Source organism: Ceratotherium simum, chromosome 13 (genome assembly GCF_057802395.1).
Source record: "Ceratotherium simum simum isolate JZ-2026a chromosome 13, ASM5780239v1, whole genome shotgun sequence".
NCBI lineage: Eukaryota > Metazoa > Chordata > Mammalia > Perissodactyla > Rhinocerotidae > Ceratotherium > Ceratotherium simum.
The window spans coordinates 52,044,839-52,067,234 of NC_141912.1; the positions used below are offsets into that span (position 1 = coordinate 52,044,839).

At 45.5% G+C, this 22,396-nt stretch overlaps 1 protein-coding gene and 1 long non-coding RNA gene across 2 annotated transcripts; both read left to right on the top strand.

Moving 5' to 3' along the window:
• The first annotated feature begins 342 nt into the window (after window positions 1-342).
• On the top strand, window positions 343-6,500 carry LOC106800882 (uncharacterized). The gene is made up of 4 exons (XR_001390228.2): window positions 343-542; window positions 1,207-1,374; window positions 2,578-2,735; window positions 2,863-6,500. It is a non-coding gene; the product is annotated as an uncharacterized LOC106800882 (long non-coding RNA).
• A 1,786-nt stretch (window positions 6,501-8,286) lies between these two features.
• Window positions 8,287-21,259, top strand: TMEM14A (transmembrane protein 14A). Its single transcript, XM_087438712.1, has 6 exons — window positions 8,287-8,440; window positions 11,420-11,508; window positions 12,767-12,852; window positions 17,151-17,252; window positions 18,786-18,873; window positions 20,619-21,259. The coding sequence occupies exons 2-6, from the start codon at window positions 11,420-11,422 to the stop codon at window positions 20,656-20,658; spliced, it is 405 nt and encodes a 134-aa protein (XP_087294838.1). The 5' UTR covers window positions 8,287-8,440; the 3' UTR covers window positions 20,659-21,259.
• The last annotated feature ends 1,137 nt before the right edge of the window (window positions 21,260-22,396 follow it).

Consider the following 22,396-nt stretch of genomic DNA (forward strand, 5'->3'; position numbering starts at 1 on the left):
GGAAGGAAGGAGGATGGAAGGAAGGAGGATGGAGGCCTTGGCCGGGACCCGATCTCGACCCGGATGGCCCTGGGTCCAAGCGCCTCTCCGCGGGCTGGAACAGGCAGTGGTCGCGCCGGACCTGGGTGACTCTGCAGCGCCGGGCTCCGCCGCGTTCTAAGAGGACCAACTCCCCCGGATTTAGAGCGCGCGCCGCGGAGGCCAAAGGGACGCCGGCCCACGGTTGGGTTCAGGCAGGTTCAGCCAATGAGCATGCGCCTTGGGCGAGGTGGGTCCGCCCCCAACTTGGGCCTTATAAATTCGCCGATGCGCCTGCAGAGCCGAGGTGGTTCCTCAGGCGGGTGGGAGCAGGCTCTGCGGCGTGCACGGCGGGGAGCGGAGCGGCGGGTCTGCCCGGGATGTCAGAGGGAGGTGACGGCGAGCAGCCTCTGGAGACGACGGGCGCCGCCGAGAGCCCACACGAGGCCGCCCCCGAAGGCGAGTCGCCGGCCGGGACCGGGGGGCCCTCGACTGGGAGCCAGGGCGGCGCGGAGGCTGAACAGGTGAACAAAGGAGGGGGGCGGGTAGGTGCTGGGCAGTTGGCGGGAGTGGTTGGGTAGACTTTGGTGCAGTCCCGGAGCCGCCTGGTGGGCCGGTGGCCGAGAGGAACGTGGGCGCTTGGACCCGGGGCGATCCGGGTCGAGATCTGGGCCCGGCCAAGGCCTCCATCCTCCGCACTCCCCTCCCTCCATCCTCCCCTCCAGCTGGGGATGGAGTCACTGTCTGACCGCAGGCTCTGTCCCAGGCAGGCCAGGTTCCTTGACAGCAATATCTGGGTGCGGGGGAAGACAGGCATAGACTATAGCACTTTGATAAGAGTTTTTTGGTGTGTTTTTTTAAAGCAAACTAACTTCCAGTTGTAAGGAGTGCCCAGGGTCTGGTGGATGAGGTTGCCATTCCTTTCCCCATCCCAGCCTGGGGTTCTGTGGTCTTACGTTTTGTTAGGGTCAACCTGGAGTTGAGGTCTCAGTAAGCAGGTAGTGTAGATTGTTCACGTCTTCCAAAGGTAGGATCATTACAGACTCAGGGTGGGTGGGTGTAGACCTTTGCTCTGGATGGTGGCTTTGGCATCCTTCCAGCGAAAGCTTTGGGAGATCCAGCCCTTCCTTAACTCATGGATTTCTTGTCAGCCTTCTTGTCACCATGTGTCTCACCCTGCCATTTCAGAAAATTGTTCGTTGGTGGCCTGAGCTGGGATATCAGCAAAAAGGACCCAAAAGACTATTTTACCAAATTTGGAGAGGTTGTTGACCGTACTATAAAAATGGATCCCAACGTTGGAAGATCAAGAGAGTTGGGGTTTATCCTCTTTAAAGATGGAGCCAGTGTGAGGAGGTAAGCTGCGTACTTCACCAAGGGCCCTTGTATGCGGGATGTGATTTCTTTCTTTCTTTCTTTTCTTTTGTGAGGAAGATCAGCCCTGAGCTAACATCTGTTGCCAATCCTCCTCTTTTTGCTGAGAAGGAACAGCTGTGGGCTACATCTGTGCCCATCTTCCTCTACTTTATATGGGACGCCGCCACAGTATGGTTTGACAAGCAGTGCGTCGGTCCACGCCCGGGATCCGAACCTGCAAACCCTGGGCCGACGAAGTGGATCGTGTGAACTTAAGCACTACGCCACCGGGCCGGCCTCAGGATGTGATTTCTAAGAGAACAGTGTGATCATGATCAGTTTGTCTGAGCTGCATGTGGCCAAGTGCACTGGGGGAAGCAGAGTTTAGGGACTTGTTCCCATACAGATTTGAGCGGGGAGTAAGAAGTCTATGGGTTGGAGTGGTCCAGGAAGAGGAGAGTGGACATTTATTACCTGTTTATGTGCCTGTTTTGGGCACTGCGCTAAACACTTCACATGTGAGGATTAGAAAAGCATCCTAGGATGCAATGAGGTAGGCATTATTTCAGTGTCACTTCACAGAGCAAGAAACTAAGGCTCAGAGAAGATTCACTAACTAGGAGAGGCCACACAGGGAGTAGATGGTGGAAGAGTGGGGATTCCAACCCCTGCAGCCCAGCTTCTGCCTGTGCTCCTAGTCCCTGCTGCTTTCCTCCTGGAGGAAACAAGCCTCAGACTGGAACTGCCAGGACAGGAAGAAGGGCGCACAGCATGGGCAGAGGCTCCGAGGGAGTGAGGTCTCATTTCTGTGTGTTTAGGTAAACCAGCCAGATTTCAGGTTTAGAGAAAATCAGGAAGTCGGGCCTGGGTAGAGTGTGGTGTGTTTGGAGGGGATGAAACATTTTGTGTGCCTGTGGTAGAGTCTTGTGGCTCAAAGAGAAGGGACTAGCCCTGGGTAATGCTGCCAGGAAATGCCAGTGAGCGTTAGAACTCGATCCGCCTGAGCCCCTTCTCAGAAGGAATTGTCCCAGTTTTCACACCGAAAGTCTCACATCCCGGGAAACCCCAGAGGCCTAGTTTTAGTGCTGTAAGTCCCTCAATCTGGGAAATCCGTTTGTTCTGGTTTTAGCACTGAAAGTCCCCAAGCCCTGTGGTCCTGAGCAAACCTGGATGGTTGGTCAACCTACTCTTCTGTTGGAACAGGTCCTAGACCAGAAGGAGCGCAAGGTGAGTGGCCGTAGCATGAACCCCAAAAAGGCCAAAGCCGTGAAGAAGGATCCTATGAAGAAAATCTTTGTGGGGGGTCTGAACCCCGAAGCCACTGAAGAGAAGATAAGGGAGACTTTGGCACATTTGGGGAGGTGAGTGTCTCCCCAGGGTGTGATTTATGCTTCCCACCAGCCACCTGTGGCTGCTTTTTTCCTTCCTTCCTTGGTTGGCTGGAGTTCTCCTCAGCGGGGCTTCTTTCTCCTCCTCTCTGGCTTTTAGGTGCCTTCTCTTCTGTGAGTTCCCTTTAGATCCTGAGTCAGAGAAGGCACCAGCTCTGAGCTTTGCCTGGGTTTCCAGATCGAGGCCATTCAGCTTTCCTTGGATCCAGAGTCTCACAAAAGACAAGAATCTGTTTTCATCACCTTTAAGAAGAAGAACCTGTGAGAAACATTCTGGAGAAGTTCCACACTGTCAGTGGTAGCAGGGTAAGGGTCTCCAGCTCCACGTGCCTGCCTTCCCGCCTCTGGAGAGCTAGCCCTTGGGTTAGTGTGCACCTAGGAGGGTAGCCCATGATCCCAATTTTAGCACTGAAAGTATCATGTCCTGGCAAACCCTTTCCTGGAATGTGACAGGTCCTGGTTCTTGGCAATGAGTGTGGAAGTTTGGAGGAAATGTACAAAACCCATACAGTGGCCCAAACAGAGGGGCTGAAAGTGTCTTGAGTGTCAAATGGATGTGGCATAGATCATGTACCTTCTGTAGCTGCTGTCACCCACTTTCCCCTGACCACTGATGTTGGCGACCATAGTTTGTGGTTCACAATAATGGTTTCTCTGTCCATTGTTGCATCACAGTGATGTAACTTCAAGTGTGTTGTAATTATGAATATTAACATTCTGTCCCCGACTTTGCCTGTGGGTTAACTGTTGTGCTTTGTACTGTATCAGGGTAGTGCTAGTTTTATTTTTTAATGTTGTGAATATTGTGACCATGTTTTCTAAGAGGTCAGATAATAAAAATGAGAACGATAATAATACCAAATGCAAGCATGATCCCATCACCGAAAAAGAAGGCTAAATGACTGTGTTATTTTAATGACAGATGGAAGGACACATACGACTGGATTAGGAGGGTGAAGAACCCAAACCAAGCACACTGCACAATATGCAGAAAAGAATTTGGGATTGGGCACCGTGGAGAAGGGGAGGTGAAAGTACATATGGAGACTGAGTCTCACAAGTCCAGGACGAGGCAGGCAGGGGCCTCTGAACCAATCACAAGTGTTTGCATTTCCTAAAAAGACACAGTGTTCAGGCAAAAATAGCAGCTGCAGAATTAGCGTGGGCATACCACACGAACAAACATGCACTATCTTACTGCTCCCTTGACTGCTCTATGAAACTAAGTAAGGTTACATTTCCTGATTCAGAGGTTGCAGCTAAAATCTCCTGTGGGTGAACAAAAGGAGAAATTTTGAGAACTGATCTGCTGGCCCCTTACAGTGTCGAGCTGATTTTGTCATTTCTCACCAACAGTCATGTTTTCTACAGTATATCAACTTCAAGCGATGTGCCGAGTCACGGCAACAAAAAAAATATTCCCTCTAGCTCTCAGGTACTTTGACTTGAAAAATGGAGTTTCAAATCATGTCCTTGATTTCTATGAAGATTTTAATGAAACTCCTGAAATTATAAAACAAAAGATTGTTGATATTTTGTCCAAATACAAACTAGATTTCGCTCGTCTATCTGCATATTCATCAGACAGTGCAAATGTAAATTTTGGCAAATTCCATTCAGTCTATAAACTTCTTACCGAAGAAAACTGAAAGATCTCACCTATTCAGTGTCCTGCATGTCTTATGTACAACACTGCTAAAAAGGATTGTGATTTGCTGAAATGTGATGTTGAGACTTTCATAATGAAAGTTTTTGGTCACTTTTCAGTTTCCTCAAAATGTGCAGAAGCACTTAGTGAGATTTTTGACTTTATAGAAATGGAAGGAGATGACCTTTCTAGACATGTGGTGACAAGATGGATGTTATTGCTGCCAGCCATAGAAAAGATGCTAAAATGTTGGCCTGCCAAAAAATCATATTTTCAAAGTGTGGGACGAGAAGAATGTCCTTCTTTGATTTGGAAATATATTGAGGATGAGGGTGGAGAAAAGGATTATGGTGAAACAGAAATGTATATGCTGTTTCTCCAAAACTGTTTGATGATCTTTCAAGAGGCCGTAAAAAGCCTAGAAAAGGATGAACTGACTGCACTGGAGCTGTTTGATATTATGTATAGGTTGAGACAAAAACTCATACAGCAGAAAAATGATTCATTTTTTGGAAGTAAGACTGCTTCAGAACTAAAAAGAATGTCACCGGGAAAGGGCAGCCACGTTACACAGGACTTTCTTAATTTCTTTACTAAAACTGTCACTTATTTGGAATCCAACTTTGATTTCACCAGTGCAAATTACCTCTGTGCTTTAAAACCATTTTCCCTGAGACGGAGATGTTTAACTTATGGTGACATCCAGTGTGCTTCAGAGTGTTTAAAAATGGCGGATATTTTAGACATGGATAACCTATATGATGAATTTATAGATGCAAAGGACCTGATCAACAAACAGCTAGTCTATCAAAACAAGCCTGTGGATTCAGAGTGGGTGGACATTTTTGGAGAAATGGAAACTAATTCCTACAAATTTAGAAACTTGCTGTTGCTAGTCAGTAAAATCCTAAGTATTCCATGCTCAAACACGTTCGTCGAGAGGATATTGAGCTTCACGTCAACACATTGGGCTCACACTCGGAATTAGTGTAACGTGGGCTTGAGAAGAGCAGAGCTACAGGTCAGAGTGAATTTCACATTTGACTGTGTCCAGTTTTACCACTACATAAAGGAGAAGAAGGATGTCCTAAAGGCTGCGAGCAGCTCAGAGAAGTATTATTGGAAAAGGAGACAGAAAGAATAAAAATATGCCACTCTATCATGGGACAGAAAGAAATGTGTCATTATTTTTTATTAAATATAGGAAATATCTATTAGTCCTATTATATTCATATTCTCCTTTAGAGTCTTACATTATGTATATTTGTATTCAAATATCCAAGCATGTTAGCACAACAGTCTGTGTCTAATTTAGAAATAAACAATATACATATATTGGGATGCTTGTTCCAAATTTGTTTTACTGATGAGCAGAGGCCTACGTGATAAGTAGCCTTGTGGGATCTGGAAGAAGAGAAGAATCAAGGATCTGAAGCAGGCTTTTTTGTTTGTTTGTTTAAAAATCAATAAGTCTCCTGTGACTTTAGTTTTTGTGAATCAATCTCCCAAAGCCAGGGTGCGCCTGGAAGAACTGATACAAACTGAGTGTCTGAACATCTGAAAATGAGGCCCATGCCCAGGATTAGAGAGCACTCACTGAAGTGTGAACATCCCGGGAGGTCCTGCCGGAGCAGCCGTCTGTCAGTCAGTCCGGCTCTCAGCCTAGCTTTCCCTTTCGCCAATTCCACCTGTATACAATGTATGGAAACTTGCATTACTACAGATTGGGAGTTCTGCAGATCCAGAGGGGCCTGAGAACGGAAATCAGGAGGTCAGAGAACTTGGATGGGAAAAAGAAATTTCTGTTTTCACTAGCCTCTAACTAAAATTTAGCATTTCTTTCCATTAGGTAAATAGGCAACAAACCCAGCAGTATTAGTACCCATGACTGTCATCACTAGGAATCACAGATGCTCACGTGTTACAGACGCCTCGAACTGTTGTTCATGCACACCCCTACTTGGAAATTATGGTAATTACTAAACCCTCTCCTAGATCTTGTAATTTAATAAAGAAGCACATCTATTATATCACAGATTTAGTGTGTAATAATTTGATAACTGTATTTCAATAAAATTGGCTTCCTTGGCCATCCTGTGTATTTTATCTTGTGCATTTGCCCAGACTGCCACTGGGGTTGATGCACATTGGAAGTGAAGAGTCTCTGCTGTGGATCATGAGTAGAAAGCTTTTTTTTTTTTTTTTTTTAAAGATTTTATTTATTTATTTTTCCCCCAAAGCCCCGGTAGATAGTTGTATGTCGTAGCTGCACATCCATTCTAGTTTCTGTATGTGGGACGCGGCCTCAGCATGGCCGGAGAAGCGGTGTGTCGGTGCTCGCCCGGGATCCGAAGCCGGGCCGCCAGCAGCGGAGCGCGCGCACTTAACCGCTAAGCCACGGGGCCGGCCCGAAAGCTTTACAAATAGAAGGACGAATAGGTAGAATTCAAGTGACTAGACTTTGCTGCACCCTCGCCTCCTGCTCTAACCTTACCATTAGCTGGGAGCAGGTGGCAGTTGGTGGCATGAGTTGAGAGGACAATGGCCCCTTTGCCTAAGAACCTTCCTGTTCCCACATGTCCAAGAGTATGGAATTCCCATAATATACAAAGAGTTGTTCTTTTTGGTTTAGGTGAAAATGCCTTGAGTAGGAATATCCTGAGGCTATTTCCAGCTTCTAATACCTCAGGGGTGGAGGTATCTGAGCAGCATTTTATAAATCCAGGCACTGAGGTCCAGGGGAAAGTTATTTACCAGGGGTCACATTAGTTGAAGATACTGAGGTGTTCCAAGAGGGTTTTAGTTTTATTCAGAATAGGGAAAGTGTCCTGGGAGTCTGAAGAGAGAGAGAGAGGGAGGAGGCTGGGGTAAGGATGGGCATGAAGGGGATGGAGAGGAGCACTGGGAGAACACAGAGCCAGACTTCAGGACACCACTTCCTCCACCCCACATTCCAGTGCCTGCGGTCCACTCCCCTGTGAATCTTCAGGAATCTTCTTAGCTCCCAAGGACCAACTTAGACCTCTCCTAAGTTAGTCACACTACTTCTCAGAAGCACTTTTAAGCACAAGGAATAGATTCAGCAAACAAATTTAACAAGATTTAATGTATATTCTTAGGGTTTGAGAAATTCCTTGCTACTATTCCCAGCCCCACAGCATCCCGAGGGCTGCATCATGACTCCTAGGTGACAGCCTTCTTCATAGCTCTGAAGGGCTGTTATATAAGGAAGCGGCTTAGAAAGCAAAACTGGAGTGAGATGAGTTGTTGTCACCGGCAGGCATAATTCCACGTCAATTTAGGTTCATTCCTGGGAACGGATTATCCCGGGACTAGACAGATTTAAAGTGCCTTCCAGTTCTGGCACTCTATACCTTTCCCTGCAGAGTCTGAAGCCCAGCAAATCCTGGGCTTGGAGTATAAGCCCAGGATCCTGGTCTCCCCTACATCTAGATGACCCCGCAGATAGTGCGGTGTGATGAGGGTGCGCGGGCTCTGAAACCAGACAAACGGGCTCTACCCTTTGCACCCCACATAGGAGCTGAGACCTTAGACAACCAAATGACTTCACCTCTCTGAACCTTAGCTCCCTCCCCTGAAAATACGGACCGTTTGCTGGAGAGTATGTAAAAGGCCCGGGTTGGCTGTAGACACAAATGTCCCTTGAATGATTAGTGAACGTCTTCATGGTTAAAAATCTTTCGCCTTTTGGGACCCCTGCTACACCCGGACTCACCGCCTACGAATGCGTGTTAGCCACGCTCTGTCCGGCAGGAGGCAGCAGACCCCGGGTCCGGGCGGGGGCTGGGCGGGCGGGGCAGCGCTGAGGGGGGAGGGAGGGACGTGGCGCATGCGCGCTGCGGGAAAGGCACCGCCCGGAACTGGCGGCTCCGCCGAGCGCTGGAAGGTAGGGAGCAGAGTCCGAAGGCTCCGGGTGTGAGGACTGCTTCCGGACTCCGGGTACGGCGTCTCACCGCAGCTGGCTCCCGACTTTTCTCTTTTCAGCCTCAAGGAGGGCTCGGGGCTGCAGGTGAGCTGTACACGTCGCAATCGAGACCTTCCTGCCCTGAGTTTTCTTGCAAAAGCGCAGAAATAAGCAGACCACGATGCAGAGGACCTTGGGAGGGTTTTGCAGGAGATGGGGTCTGTCTCCCGGGGACCGCTTCTCTCCTCCTGGGAATGCCCCGAATTTCTTCCTTCTGACAGTCCTGCCTCTCCCGCCCGTCCTCCCTCCCACCTTCCTGGAGCTAGGGAGAGGGAGGGGGAGGGGGAGGCTCTTGGACCATTGCAGAAATGCATGGCAGGGTTTTAAGCTTCCCAGCACCACCCAGACTTCACTGGAAAATGTCTTTTGAGCCCCGGGGAGTTCAAAGGTAGGTAATTCTTGATACTCAGCATGAGAAAATGCTTTTTATATAGTAGCTCACGGAAAATCTTTAGTGGACTCCCCAAATTTTGGAGGGCTAGGGGCAAGGCAGGGCCCTGTCACCTGGTTTTGTATGCGGTGTAGTAGATCATTCTGCTGCATTGCACCCAAGGTGCTTTCGGGCCTAAGAGCAGAGCCTTCGTTTGCGATAAGAGCTTGTGATGCCTCCCACATCGCACGCCACCCGCATCCCTTTCATGTTAACGCAGCCTCTCGCTCTCGTGTGCTTCTGGGCAGGTCAGATGGTCCTGCCATGGAAAAGGAGCAGGAGGAGTGATTGCTTTTTGTCTGAATTTTCTCTGTGAGTACAGAAACTTCTTGCAAGGGTTGGGAACAGATTTATTCTGCCTCCTTAGAACAACACTCAGTTTACTAAGGAGATTAACCGACTGGCTGTTTCCTGGCATTAGAGCTACACGGAGGGTAGGTGAGTTAAAGAATGTCTTTAACTCAAAAGGTCCCATCACTCCTGGTGACCTCCCTCCTCCCCCCACCACACACCTACTGCTGTTTCAGGGAATAGCATCGAGGCTCCCCTGTCCCCCACCTCTCCTACTGGTCCAAGCCAGAGGCCTAGGTATGAGCCCTCTCTGACTCACCTCTCCCCCTCACTCCCCACATCCAGGCCTATTGATTCCACCTCCTGAACCTCTCATTGCCGTTGCTCCAGGCCAGGCTACTGTCATCTCTTGCTTAGTTCACTGCAACAGCCTCCCAGCTCATCTCCCTGACTCCCTTCAACCCGTCTCCCACTACTGCAGCCAAAAAGCTCTTGCTGGAATTTAAATCTAATTGTGTGGCTCCCTTCATTCATCCCTCACTACCCTTGGGACAGAAACCAGTCTCCCTTTACAGGGCTTACGTGGGTGGTCCGGCCCTGTCATTCTTACCAGCCCCATGTCTTTTCACAACCCGCTTGTACTTCTTTCCATGTTGACCACATGCCATGCTTCCTCAGGCCCCTGGGCCTTTGCACATGTTCTCCTTCTGTCTGGAACACAGCCTTCCTTGCCACTCTCTTCACTGAGCTTACTCCTACTCTCCCCAAGGTCCCCTGCTTCCTCTAGGAGTCCTTCCTTAGACTCCCAAGCAGCATTAAGTGCTACTCATTATTATGGTGACCATGCCTCTCCTCTTAGGACTCATTCACGTGCCTCCCTCCTCCGTGGTGCTGTACTGTAAGTCCTGGAAGACCAGGGCCATGTCTGAGGGCTTTCCATGGCTTCCTACCGCCTTGCACAAAGAAGATGCTCAATAAATACAGGCATACCTCAGAGATATTGTGGGTTGGGTTCCAGACCACCACAATAAAGGGAATGTCACAATAAAGCGAGTCACACGAATTTTTTGGTTTCCCCGTGCGTTTAAAGTTATATTTACACTGTACTATAGTCTGTTAAGTGTGCAACAGCATTATGTCTAAAAAAAAATGGACATACCTTAATTAAAAAATACTTTATTGCTAAAAATGCTAACCATCATCTGAGCCTTCAGTGAGTTGCAATCTTTTTGCTGGTGGAGGATCTTGTAAAAAACACAACAGCTGTGAAGTACAGTAAAGCGAAGCGCACTAAAAAGAGCTATGCCTGTAGTTGTTAAATGGAATTGGGTATAAATATAAGTTGTAATATCTTGGTTTGGTTCACTGAATGCCTGAGTCACAAATTCACCCCACCTCAGTGGGTTTCTCATTTGCTGAAATAGTAATGGCCTGACACACATCAAGCTTGAAAATGGATGTAAAGGTGAGAGAAGAAGAATTATTGTTAGAGCAGCTAATTGTCGAGTGCTCAGTATGTGCCAGGCACTGTTCTAAGTGCTTTACAGGATTAACTCATTTAATTATCACAACAACTCTATGAGGTAGATATTTCTATTATCCCTATTTTACAGATGGGGAAACTGAGTTACAGAGAGATTAAGGAATGTGCCTCCAGTTACACAGCTAGTAAGTTGTGGCGTCAGGGTTGAAGCCAAGCATACCTTGTGGAATATCATTAACTCTTTGAGAAAGACAGTAAGTAGGTGAGATAAACATGAGATGCTCATAGGGCTAAAGATGGTAAATTACCAGATGGAAGACAGTACAGTGTGGTCACAACTTTAAGCTATGAGGCCAAGCAGAAGTGATTAATTCAAAATTAAAAACTCTGAAGAACATCAGTTTCATTTGCATATTCACTTTTTTCTGCCAGCCAACTCAGTTATCAGAGGTATTACTGCTAGTGGTTGGGAATGAGACTTCTGTGAGTCTGAAATCTTGGTTCTGCTGTGTGACTTCAGAGGTGTTGCTTGCCTTCTCTGTGCCTCAGTCTCCTCATCTGGAGGAAAATGGGGATAATAATGATAGTACTAACCTCCTAGGGTTGTGGTCGTGATTAAAGGAATTGGTACATGTAAGGCCTCAGAACGGTGCCTAACACGTGGTAATTGCTCGGAAACGTCATCCTCATCATTGTTACTTGTTTATTCATCACTCAGGCAACAATGGTTTTTGAACACAGGTCATTCCTATGTGTTCAGTGCCCCTCTGCTGCTTCTTGGCCCAGCTGAGCTCTCCTGCTGTAATTCCTCTTCCCACAGATGCTGAGGAGTGTTCAGCGTGGCCTCCTTTTCAGTGTCGTCATCTCCTCCTGTGCCTCGGATTCCCTCCCCGCAGACCCTTCCTCACGGTAAGTTCTAGCGTCCTCTCCGAGATAAGCTCAGAACCCCTTTTCTGTGCTTCTGGGTGAATTTGTTACCGGTTGCTACAGGGAATAAAAGACCAGGTTAACCTAAATGATGAGCAGTGAGAAGATTGTAAAAATGCAAAGAAGTCCCGTACACCATTCCTGCTATCTACAATGGTAATGATTTTCCCCAGGGAGGAAATATAGATGTAAAAAAATTAAGACATAAAAGCACCACCAGGAATCTTAGAATTTCAAGAGCTGCATGGAACTTTAGAGTTCATCTCGTCTGTTCCCCTCACTCTGGGGGGAGTTGGCCTAGGGCTGGGCTGGGGCGTGACCAAGGACCACCAGCCCGCCTGACGAGGACCCCCGTCTCCAGCCTGTAGCCGGTACACTTTCCCCTGCATCTCAGAGGATCGTGGGTGGGGTTTCAGTGGACTGTCTCACCCTGGATGTATGTTTCAGCTGCTGCTGTTATGCACAGTAGGATGTCATTGTCATTCAGTTAACCTCTCGCCAGGACTTCATTACATTCCTTAGTGATTTACCGTTTTGAGCGTGGTTGTCTCCACCACCACAGAAGAGCAGTCTCATAACAAAGCTGGTGACAAAGAAATGTTTAAAGTGGATCTTGGGTTCAGTCAACAAACGCCCATGTTACCCCTTTTCTGTTCTTCGGTGTGAGGAGGATAGGGCGACAAATATCTGTACTAATATGAAGGAATTATAAGATGGAGTTTCTGAAGTCAGGGAATTTAGAAGAAGAAGAGCAGTTTGCTCCAGCCCAGTTTACGGTGCAGGCTAGAGTGGTTAAGGAGGTTGTGGGTGGTTAAGAAGGTCAGACGTCGGGGAGAAGGCTCAGAGGGAGGTGGGTAGAGAGGGTGGTTGGGGTTGCAGAGGGCGGGCATTCAGGGCATGGAAATGAAAAGTGAAGACTGTCGCCTTACGGCCCGGGGAGGAGACGGGCTGACAAGAGCAGAAGCCTGACTCGGGAAGTGGAAGGAACTAAACAGCCGAGGGCACCGCGGGTCTTGAGGACGAGGAGAGGAGAACCAACCTGAGGTGCCCCTGGGTGCACTTGAGAGTGAGGATGGGGGGCAGTGGATGAGTGTTTGGAGAGGTGAAGAACTAGCTTCCCCTTTTTAGTAGACTAGAGAAATTAATTTCTGTGATTCTGTGGAATGCATATCATTTTTATATACATTTGCTCCCTCAAACTCTTTATTTTGTGAAATTTGTCCCTTCCGCCTTGCTGTAGAATTGCAGCCTTGCCCATGGATCTCGTTGGTTTTGGGTATGCGGCCCTTGTGACGTTTGGAAGCATTTTGGGCTATAAGCGGAGAGGTAAGCTGGAATCAGATTTCTCATCAAGGGGACCTGGTGGGGTTGCTGGTTGTGCTGGGACCAACTGAGGGTCTGTAATCAGGACACGAAGTCACAGATGTCCTGGAGGTGGCTGAGTACCAGCATGTCATGGACGGGATTGGGGAAGGAAGCGGGGCGTGTGGGGCTGGGCATGACAGAGCATTCCAACAGACCAAGCAGGTCTCCCTGCTTTACAAAATTCTAATATCACCTGTCATTGTTGATTGCATAATTAATTGATTTAACCTCCTTAGGCTACTCGCTTGGTATCAAATGAGGATTTTTTTTGTGTACATACTCAGAGGGTCAAAAAACTGAATTATGTTGATATTGTATGTTGCAAAGGAAAATTCATTAAATACTTAGATATCATACCTGAAGTTGTCTCTTCATCTCTGTCAAAAAGACGGAAAAAACCCCAGTTGATAAAGTAAGAGGTTTTCATGGAGAAAAATGAAGGGTCAGGTTTTATGTTTTACTTTGTTTTAAGGTAGAAGATTTATGGTCATGGTGTCTCGTATTTCTGTTTCTTATATTTTTATGAAATTTTAAAAATGAAGTATATTTCAAACAGTGTTATATTTGTGACATTGGCGGACTCGAGTTTCAGTGAAAAAACCAGGTCTACACAGTCTTCAGAGTTACTCCCTTTAGAGATTGCTAAGAAGTCCACGGCCAGAAGTTCAGTTCTCTCCGGGGGCTGAGGGGCGGGCAGGTTAGAATAGGTTATCTTCTAAGATTCCTGAGAGCCTGTAATTCACCTTAGATTGTTTGTTGTTCTTATTTTCTCTCTCCATATGTGTAGCGTCGCACATGTGTATTTGGTGGGGAAAAAAATGATGGCACCCAAGTAAGACCTGTAAACACCTACTGGGAAGTCGATGTTTCCTAATGTACTTTAAAGAGGACTCAGTTTAAAATCTCATTAGGATTGTTCTTGGAAAAGCTTTTCGTTGTCAAAGACCTGTCTAAATGACCTCTGTTACAGAACGGAAAAGAGCATCTGGACGTTTTTGCTTGTCTTTTAGAGGGGTGGGAAGAAGGGAGAGTGTGTGTGTGTCTGTGTGTATGTGGGGGGAGCTGCTGGGGTGGACGGGGGTGCGGAGAGAGAGGATTACTTTAGTATTCTAACCCAAATCTCTTTAGGAACAAATGAGGTCACGTTAGCTGTAAGGTCTCTGATATCAGGGCCCTGATGCCCAGCTGCACAATATGGTTCCTTGGCCTCCTGCAAGGGCCCCCACTAAGTGATCCTGGGAGCCCCTGGGGGTATTATGTGTTCACAGAGAAGCCCGCTCTTGTACTGTAATGTGGGTTAAGAGCGCAGGCTGCAGAATCGAGCATTCCTAAATTCTGCTCTTGACACAACCACCAACTAGCTCGGATACTCACATGAGTTGTTTTAACTTCTGGGCTTCAGTTCCTCATTTGTAAATTAAAATGTTAGGATTAAATAAGATAATGCATGTACCACGTTTCACATGGTGCCTGGCACAGAGTAAAGGTTTAGTATGCTTGTTGTTTCTGCTGCTACTGCCCTGCCAGTGGAAGGTCTGTGGGCCAGTGGAGCAGAATACCTCTGTCTAGTTTGTGCTGTGTGTTATATTTAAGCTTCTTGTGGCCCCGCTGTCTCTGAACTGTGTAAAGTGAGTCAGCTCTCTGTTTTTATTCAGAGCTTGCCTAGGCATGAGTTGGGCCAGGAAACCTTTGCAGGGACAGTTATTGAGATAATGTTGGGTAGGTTAAAGATGTGATGTCAGCATGGTGTTTGGGTCCAAGTGAGGGGCTGGTAGATTCTTTTTCTGTGCTGGGGCAGAGGAAGGGAGAGAGAGGCGGCACAGGGGCAAGACACAGGATGCTGAGCGCCAAGCCTGCTCTGGGGTCGCCCCTCTTCCCGCAGAGGTCCCCAGAGAAGTGTATAACCTGGAAGACAGTATGATTTTGAGGCTTTTTCTGGGCCAGGTAGCCAGTGCCCAAAGCCAAAATGGCCAGAAGGCTCGCTCTGTCTCCTCCTGCACCAGGGCTGGACCTGACCTCACCCTTCCTACTCCAGTTCGAGGTCAGGGCACGGCAGCCCCTCCAGAGAGGAGAGGAGCAGGGGCAGGAGGGCTTCCCAGGCAGGTGTCCTGCTCTAGGGAGCCCCTGGGTGCACCTTTCAACTCCTTTGAAAACTCCCCTCCCAAGACTGCCCCACCCAGATCAGCACTCCGAGGAAATGGGGGTAGGGGAGAGCTTGGAGCTTCTTTTTTTGTGGCCCCACCGTAGGCAACGAGGTTTTTCCGTAGGGTCTTTGCTCCCTTCCCCAGCCGTGGCTTTTTTATGAGGTAGAGCCCACAGTCCCGGCTCCTTCCTCATGCAGGATGAATTCTCCCAAGAACCTTCCCGGGTCTCATACACGTGGCCCCGTGAGCCTGCCCTGTCCCCGCTGTTGGCTGTCTGATCTCGCCAGGACTCAAGTGCAGACGCTGCCGCTCCCTCCTTGTATGTAAGGCGGGAGGATCCTAGCCGTGCAGAAATCGTCAGGGTATGCAGAAAAGAATATTGGAGAATCTCTAGGTGAGAAGACACCTTGATGGTGACCTAGTCATGCATTCCAGAAAATGCTTTATCTCCTTAACTGTATCCTTGTCTGACTTCTGCTTGAACATGCGCCATAACAGAGGTGCCCAGGCATGCATTTCGTCAGGATTTATCTCATGCTGCCTATGTACCTGGCACTGTTTTGGGCCCTGGGAAGACAGCAGTGAGCAAAAAGACACAGCGCTCACCAGCGAGTGGGGGAGACTGACATTAAATACCTGAACAGGTTTATAAATACATGATGATGAGTAATGGGAGACTGTGCTGGGGGCCTCGTTCAGAATGGGGGTCAGAGAAGGCATCTCTGGGGAACCAACCCTTAGGGAGACGTCCGAAGGTGAGCTGCAGTTGACCAGGTGAACAGTGCAGGGAAGAGCAGTCCAGGCAAGGGAACAGCATGGCTGGAAGCCAGGAGGAGTGAAGAGTTTGGCATATTCAGGGGACTGAAGGGAGGCCAGGGCTCCAGCAACTGAGCAAACGTGGGTTCTTTCCTGAGTGCGGTGGGAAGCACTGAGGCTTTTTAATTAGAGGAGTGACCTGTCCAGATGTATGTTCTTAAAAGATCATATTGCTGTTGGAGAACAGATTTGGAGTGGGGACGGGGGTGGAACAATGAGGAATTTATTATTATCTCCAACTATTACATTCTAAGCCTTTATATATTTGATGTGGATTATATGATGAACCATGTTTTACAAGTGATAAAACTCAGAGAGGCCAAGTGACTAAACCAGAGTCCCTCAGGGGGAAGTAAAAGAATCAGGACTAGAACCTCGCATGTTTGGCTTCTCATTCAGAATGTTGCTGTGTGTGTGTGTGCACGCGTGTGTGTGTACACGTGCATGAGTATGTTGCTGCAATGGGTGTGTGTGTGTGCACGCCTGCATATGTTGCTGCAGTGGTGTTTAACCCTGACTCCACATCTGAATTTCCTATGGATAATTAGAAAATAGAGATATCTTGACCCTACTCGTAGAGGTTTCAATCCAGTAGATTCTAAATAGAGTGAGTTTCGTGAAGCGAGGATGGTGTGTGTGTTTTCTGCAGTGTCGCTGGCGTGTAGCCCACTGCCCAGTGCACAGAAAGTGCTGGGTATTTGTCACAGTGCCTGGGGCAGTGGATGGATGGCTCGGGGGCTGGTTGACTGCAACAGTGGCCTGGTTCTTCCTCTTTCTCAGTATAGTCATCATTCATCTCTGAGTCCTGACATGTTGAGGCTGGAAGGTTTGTGAATTATTCAAGACAGAGCCATTGTTTGGTTTGCACAGGATTTCTCTCTCTACTTCTGTGAGCTAAAAATACCTTTGCATCTTATTTTTATCATAACAACCTTCCTTAACAGTAAAAAGATAGAGGCAAGGAGAATAGAAAAAAATAACGAAGGAATAAAGAGATCAACCGATTGCCCAAGATCATGCACTCAATGTCAAAACCACTCCTGCAAGGCAGGCTTTCTTATTCCCACCAGCTAGATCTAACCCCTGATTTGATATGCATTTGGAGTTCCTCTGCTCTGCATTTCGGGTTCAGCATGAAGGTCATTTTGTAGAAACCATCCATGAATAGGCCGATACTTAATTTGGCTTTGTCCAGTTATAATGCCTAAGTAGAAATACATTGGTAGGTGTGTGTCTCATACTGGAAGGAATTCCTTTCATTTGGAGATTCTCTCTCTGAGCCCATTTTTGTTTTTCCAGGTGGCGTTCCATCTTTGATTGCTGGTCTTTTTGTTGGATTTTTGGCTGGCTATGGAGCTTACCGTGTCTCCAATGACAAGCGAGATGTAAAACTGTCACTGTGTAAGTGAGACATTTTTCCCAGTTATGGAGAATCAAACCTTGGGGGTGGCTTTTTAAATCCCCTATACCAGGTATTCTAGAAGATACTTAGTCTCTTACAGGTACGTGGCCATATGCATGTGTCGAGACTGAACACAGTTCTTGTTCCTTTCTAGACAGACCTGATCCAAAATAATGATATTGCTACCAGGCCTTCCAACTCAGAATAATATTTCTCTAAAACTTTATTATTAGAAAAATAAAATAAAATTAGAAAAGGGAATTATGCCCAGATTCTCTGCTAATTCTAAGTACATATTAGCATAGTTTTTGTGTTGCTATGAAAATACCTAAAAAGAGACAGGCTTGCATTATTTTATTTAACAGCTTTAGCTCCTGCTTTGCCTTAAGACTAAATCTGGAAAAGCAAGGTTGACCCTTCTTTAGCTTCTTCCCTGGTTCAGCTTAGTAGGAGAACGTCCACAGAAAAATGGAAACCTGTGTGTGTTTAAAGCCCCCAAGACACTTGGCTTTCTTTTGTGTAGCTTGAAAGAGAAATACGGTGAAGATCTGGAAAAGTACACCAAGGAAATTGTCTCTATTTAAATTGATTATCATTCCAGGTGCCCTGGTGGGATATGGAAGAAAATACAAAGCAGGACAAATTGTATCAGTTCTGTATTTGAGGGGGAGAAAGAGATTTAGTGCGGCTTGTTTTCTTTGCTGATTTTAAATAGGAGCTAGGGATATTTTTAATAATGAAATTGTGTCAGAAGATAAAAATATATCAGCAAGATATAAATATATTGGGCTGTTTGTTCATATGCCTGTAAATAGTTCACATGTTTATTGTCAATCATTTTGTTTTTTTATATTAGCAAGTGATTTTTCCTTGAAAGCTGTTCTTAAATTGTGACATCAATGCCCTGATCTCTTACATAAAACCACCTCTCTCTTACTGATTCAGCTCCTAAAAAGCTGGGATGATGCTTCTGAATATAGTGTTATTAATCAGACTGTTGTTATTTAGTCTCTAGGCATCAAATTTCCCAAAATGGAGTGCTACAAAATAAACAGCCTTCTTCCTAGTATGATTTTATTAATCAGGTCTTACTTTAATAAAAGATACTGATGATTTTCCTAACTTTTAGTTGAATAAACATTTATTGAGTGTCTTCTGCGGGTCCTGGTACACTGCCTCATGTTCCTGAGGAAAGCTGAATAAGCTCCTAGCCTCCAAGGAGAATGCTATAAATAGAAAAGGACTTTTTCTTTTGAAGATATTTCAGGAATGGATTTTAACATGCTGGTTTACTCAGAAATGTTTTGATGAGTTAGTTTATAAAGTGTCTTAATAGAGCACTTTATCTTTTCAAAAATAGCAACTCAGTACTTCTGAATAGTAGTTGTTATATTAGACAGCTGAAACGATAGCCATTGTTTCACAGGTGAGCGCTGAGATTCACAGGTGAGCGCTGAGATTCACAGGTGAGCGCTGAGATTCACAGGTGAGCGCTGAGAGCACGTTTGCTCACGCGTTGGCTTGGTTTCCAGTTACAGCTTTCTTCCTGGCCACCATCATGGGTGTGAGGTTCAAGAGATCCAAGAAAATAATGCCGGCTGGGCTGGTTGCAGGTTTAAGGTAAGAAAGACTATTTTTTTTGTGTGTGTGTGAGGAAGATCAGCCCTGAGCTAACATCCATGCCAATCCTCCTCTTTTTGCTGAGGAAGACTGGCCCTGAGCCAACATCCGTGCCCACCTTCCTCCACTTTACTTGGGACGCCGCCACAGCATGGCCCGAGAAGCGGTGCGTCGGTGCGCGCCAGGGATCCGAACCCCGGGCTGCTGCAGAGTGCGCACACTTAAATGCTGCACCACGGGGCCTGCCCGAGAAAGACTATTTTGATCTATACTTTCCTCTGTCGTCGTATTGAAGTGCTGAATTTTTGGCAAAAGTTGGTTTTAATTTGAAAGGTCGAAGCAGTTTTTACTACAGCAAGCATAGCTGTAAACACCTTAAGATACCATGCATTCAGTCAGTCTTTGGTGCTGATGTGCACATGAGTGTTTTATCGAAGGCACTTAGTGTTGCTATAGTAGCTGATCAAAGGTACACTCTTACCTTTTTCAGAATAAAGAACTAAATTCAGCCTCATTTTACTGCAAGGTTTACCCATCTGAGACCGTCAGTGTATTCACTTAAATCCGGTGCTCAGTCTCTCGTAGAGACTTAGACAGAGGGACAGGCTGCTGCAGTGACTTTGAGTTTTTAAGGGAAAAAAACTTAATATTTTTTTAAAAGATAAATGGGGAACCTCAAGTTTCCCTTAATTTAATCCCAGTAATTTTGTCCATGAGATTAAGCATATTACTAGGTAAAAATATATAGGTAACATTTTTAATTCTGTAAGCTGCATTTATACATTGAAAGCCATAAGCATGTTCATTTCCTTTGATATACATTTCCACTTTTTGGAATTTATTCCAAAGAAATAATGAGATATATGCAAAGACTGATGCTTGTTGCAGCTTTATTTCTAATGGAAAACATGAGAAACTGAAAAATTAGAAACAACCTAAAAAGTTCATCAGTAAGGAAGTGTTTCAGTAAATGCTCAATAAATGGAATATTGAACAGGCATTGCATGTCATGTTTTCAAAAACTATTTAGTGGCATTGGAAATCTTAATGACGTAGGAGATTAAAAACAGGATAAAAAATAACCAAATATAGTATGATCTCAATTTTTAAAAATATGCATAGAAAACCCAGATAGAATGAAATACTGCAAACTGTTAGTAGTGTTCATCTCTGGGTGGTGGCATAATGAGTAATTTTCTTCTTTTCACTTTTCTATAGAATTTTCTAGTATGGTGATGTATTATGTTTATGATTGGGGAGAAAAAGTGTGATTGCAAAAGACTGCTTTCCAGTTATGGGCCTGTTTTGAAAATGACACGTGGTAGTGGAATTCATCAGAAGTAGGGTTTATGGGTCAAGAAGACCCCAATCAATGGAAAGTAGCTGAGACTGTAATAATAATCCCCCAGATTGCTCCTTGATTATTTTTTCAAGTTGCTTGATGTTACTGGCTTTTGAGTTCGGGTTTCCTTCCAAACGTTTCTCTTATGAAGCTTCATCCCAGATTTTCAGGACAGCGAGTTCCGATCTTTCTCATTCATTCAGTGAACATATAAGTGGCTGATTCAGTTCTGTCTGGGAAGTTCGAATACAAGGATAATGAGATCACCCCTCCCCCGAGAAGTAGGCGTAGGGGAGAACTGGAGCCCGAGTTTAGTGACAGCACAGGTTAGGGGAGCCCCGACCTGTTCTGTCTATGCCATGTCAGCGTGACCCCCCTTTGCCTCTGTTTTATTTTCCTGCAGCCTCCTGATGATTCTGAGACTTGTCTTATTGCTGCTCTGAGAATCCAGAGGAACTGAAAACTGAATTCCTGTCATTCCACACTATCGGGCAGAGCATACTCTACGTATGTAAAAGATAAATTTCAATGTGGAATGTTTAGTGTCTTATTTTATGTTAGAAACAAAAGAAACACTGTCACTTCTAATATGAACACTAGTTTGAGGTGTTTTTTTCTTAAACAAAAACTTTGTTTTCCAATTGTCAGGTACTATTTTCATTAAAGATAGTTCATAAATCGTGTTACACTCTTTCATTTGCTGTGCCTAGTTTTATATATGTGGTATTTTCCGACAATTCCAAATACTCGTCTGAAGTAAGTTTAAATTAAACTACAGCTTATTGGATAATGGAATGCCCTAAGTGGGCTTCACAGAATGCTAATGTATCAATTTGTCATTTGTGTTATATTAGAAATTATTAGAAATTATATTTTTCCATTTTAATTGTTAATTAAATTAAAATTGTTTAATTGTTTTGATTTTCCATTTTAATTGCTGCTATCGTTATTTTTTCCTTTAAAAAAATCCATTCTCAGCACACTCTGTGTGCTAACAGAATGTATTCAGTATTCAAATAAAAGACACTCTGTTTTAAACTTTCATTTTAGTGTCTGCTCTGTACACATAAATCACCTTTGATATTTAAAAGTTCTGTTATTAATGAAAGAAGTTGGGAAGGAGGGTTATTTACGCCAGAACTCTTCCTCAGGAACAGGTATTCTCGTTTTCTCTTTCTTTCTGTAAAACAGTAATAACTCTGAAACAAAAGTGATTTTGTCTCAAATCACCACTTCATTTTTAGGCATAGTTATGACTTTTAATGTCCGACGCACTTTGAGGCCCCCGACTGAACACTGGGAGACTGGAGTCCCAGCCCGACTCTCCCACTGACTGTATGCTCTTTAGAAGGTCGTTTCCTCTCTCTGGGACCCCGTTTCTCATCCTTAAGGAGGTATTTGGACTAAATGATCGACAAGACCCCTTAGAGCACCAAAAATCTGCAATTTTGGTCCTGTTGGCTCTGCGCAATGCTTCAGGTTGCAAACGCTTTCTTTAAATGAAATGGTGGGTAGAGCTCCCAGCCGATAACAGCAGAGTTGATATGGTTGTGTTCACTTACCTTTCCCAATTGACTTTCAAGGAGGTTGTTAAACTTCCAGTGATAAGTAATTCAATTCAGGGAAGAAAGAAAGAAAAACACTTAATTTAACCAAATAGGAAACCCAAACAAAATCCTTTGATATACTTTAAAAATATCCTACTTAAAAGAAAAAATCCCACTAATCCTAATGGTGCCAAAGAGGTTGTTACCACAGGCAGGATGGAGAAAGCGGTTGTCATTGGACTGCCCCGTGTGCTTGCTGACTGTCACAGATGATGGAGGGGAACCTTCAGATTCAGATTGCCAGCAGCTTATGCTCCAGCTCTGATTATGATACTGAAGTAGAAACTAAAGGTGAACTTGATCCTGGAAATATATACGATATCTGTAAAATACTCTAGTGATTGAGAGTTTAAGAAACTAGTTGGAAGCCATGCTGTGTCCTGGATTTTTCCCAAAAGGTGGTGGGAGTGGGTAATGTTGATGTATGTGTGGCTGTTTTTGTTTTCAAAGAAATCCGTAACACCCATTTGATTACTTATGATTTTACTCTTTTGCAATAAGTAGAATGCAGAAGAATTCTTATTTGGATGATTCTGATTAATTGGTGTTTTACTGTCTTATGAAAAACGGGAGG

Excerpts from the sequence above, each read along its gene's own strand:
- TMEM14A (XM_087438712.1), top strand. The coding sequence starts at position 11,420 with ATGCTGAGGAGTGTTCAGCGTGGCCTCCTTTTCAGTGTCGTCATCTCC. Across the intron at positions 11,509-12,766 it reads CCCGCAGACCCTTCCTCACG|AATTGCAGCCTTGCCCATGG; the intron begins GTAAGTTCTAGC and ends GCCTTGCTGTAG. Across the intron at positions 18,874-20,618 it reads GGGCTGGTTGCAGGTTTAAG|CCTCCTGATGATTCTGAGAC; the intron begins GTAAGAAAGACT and ends ATTTTCCTGCAG.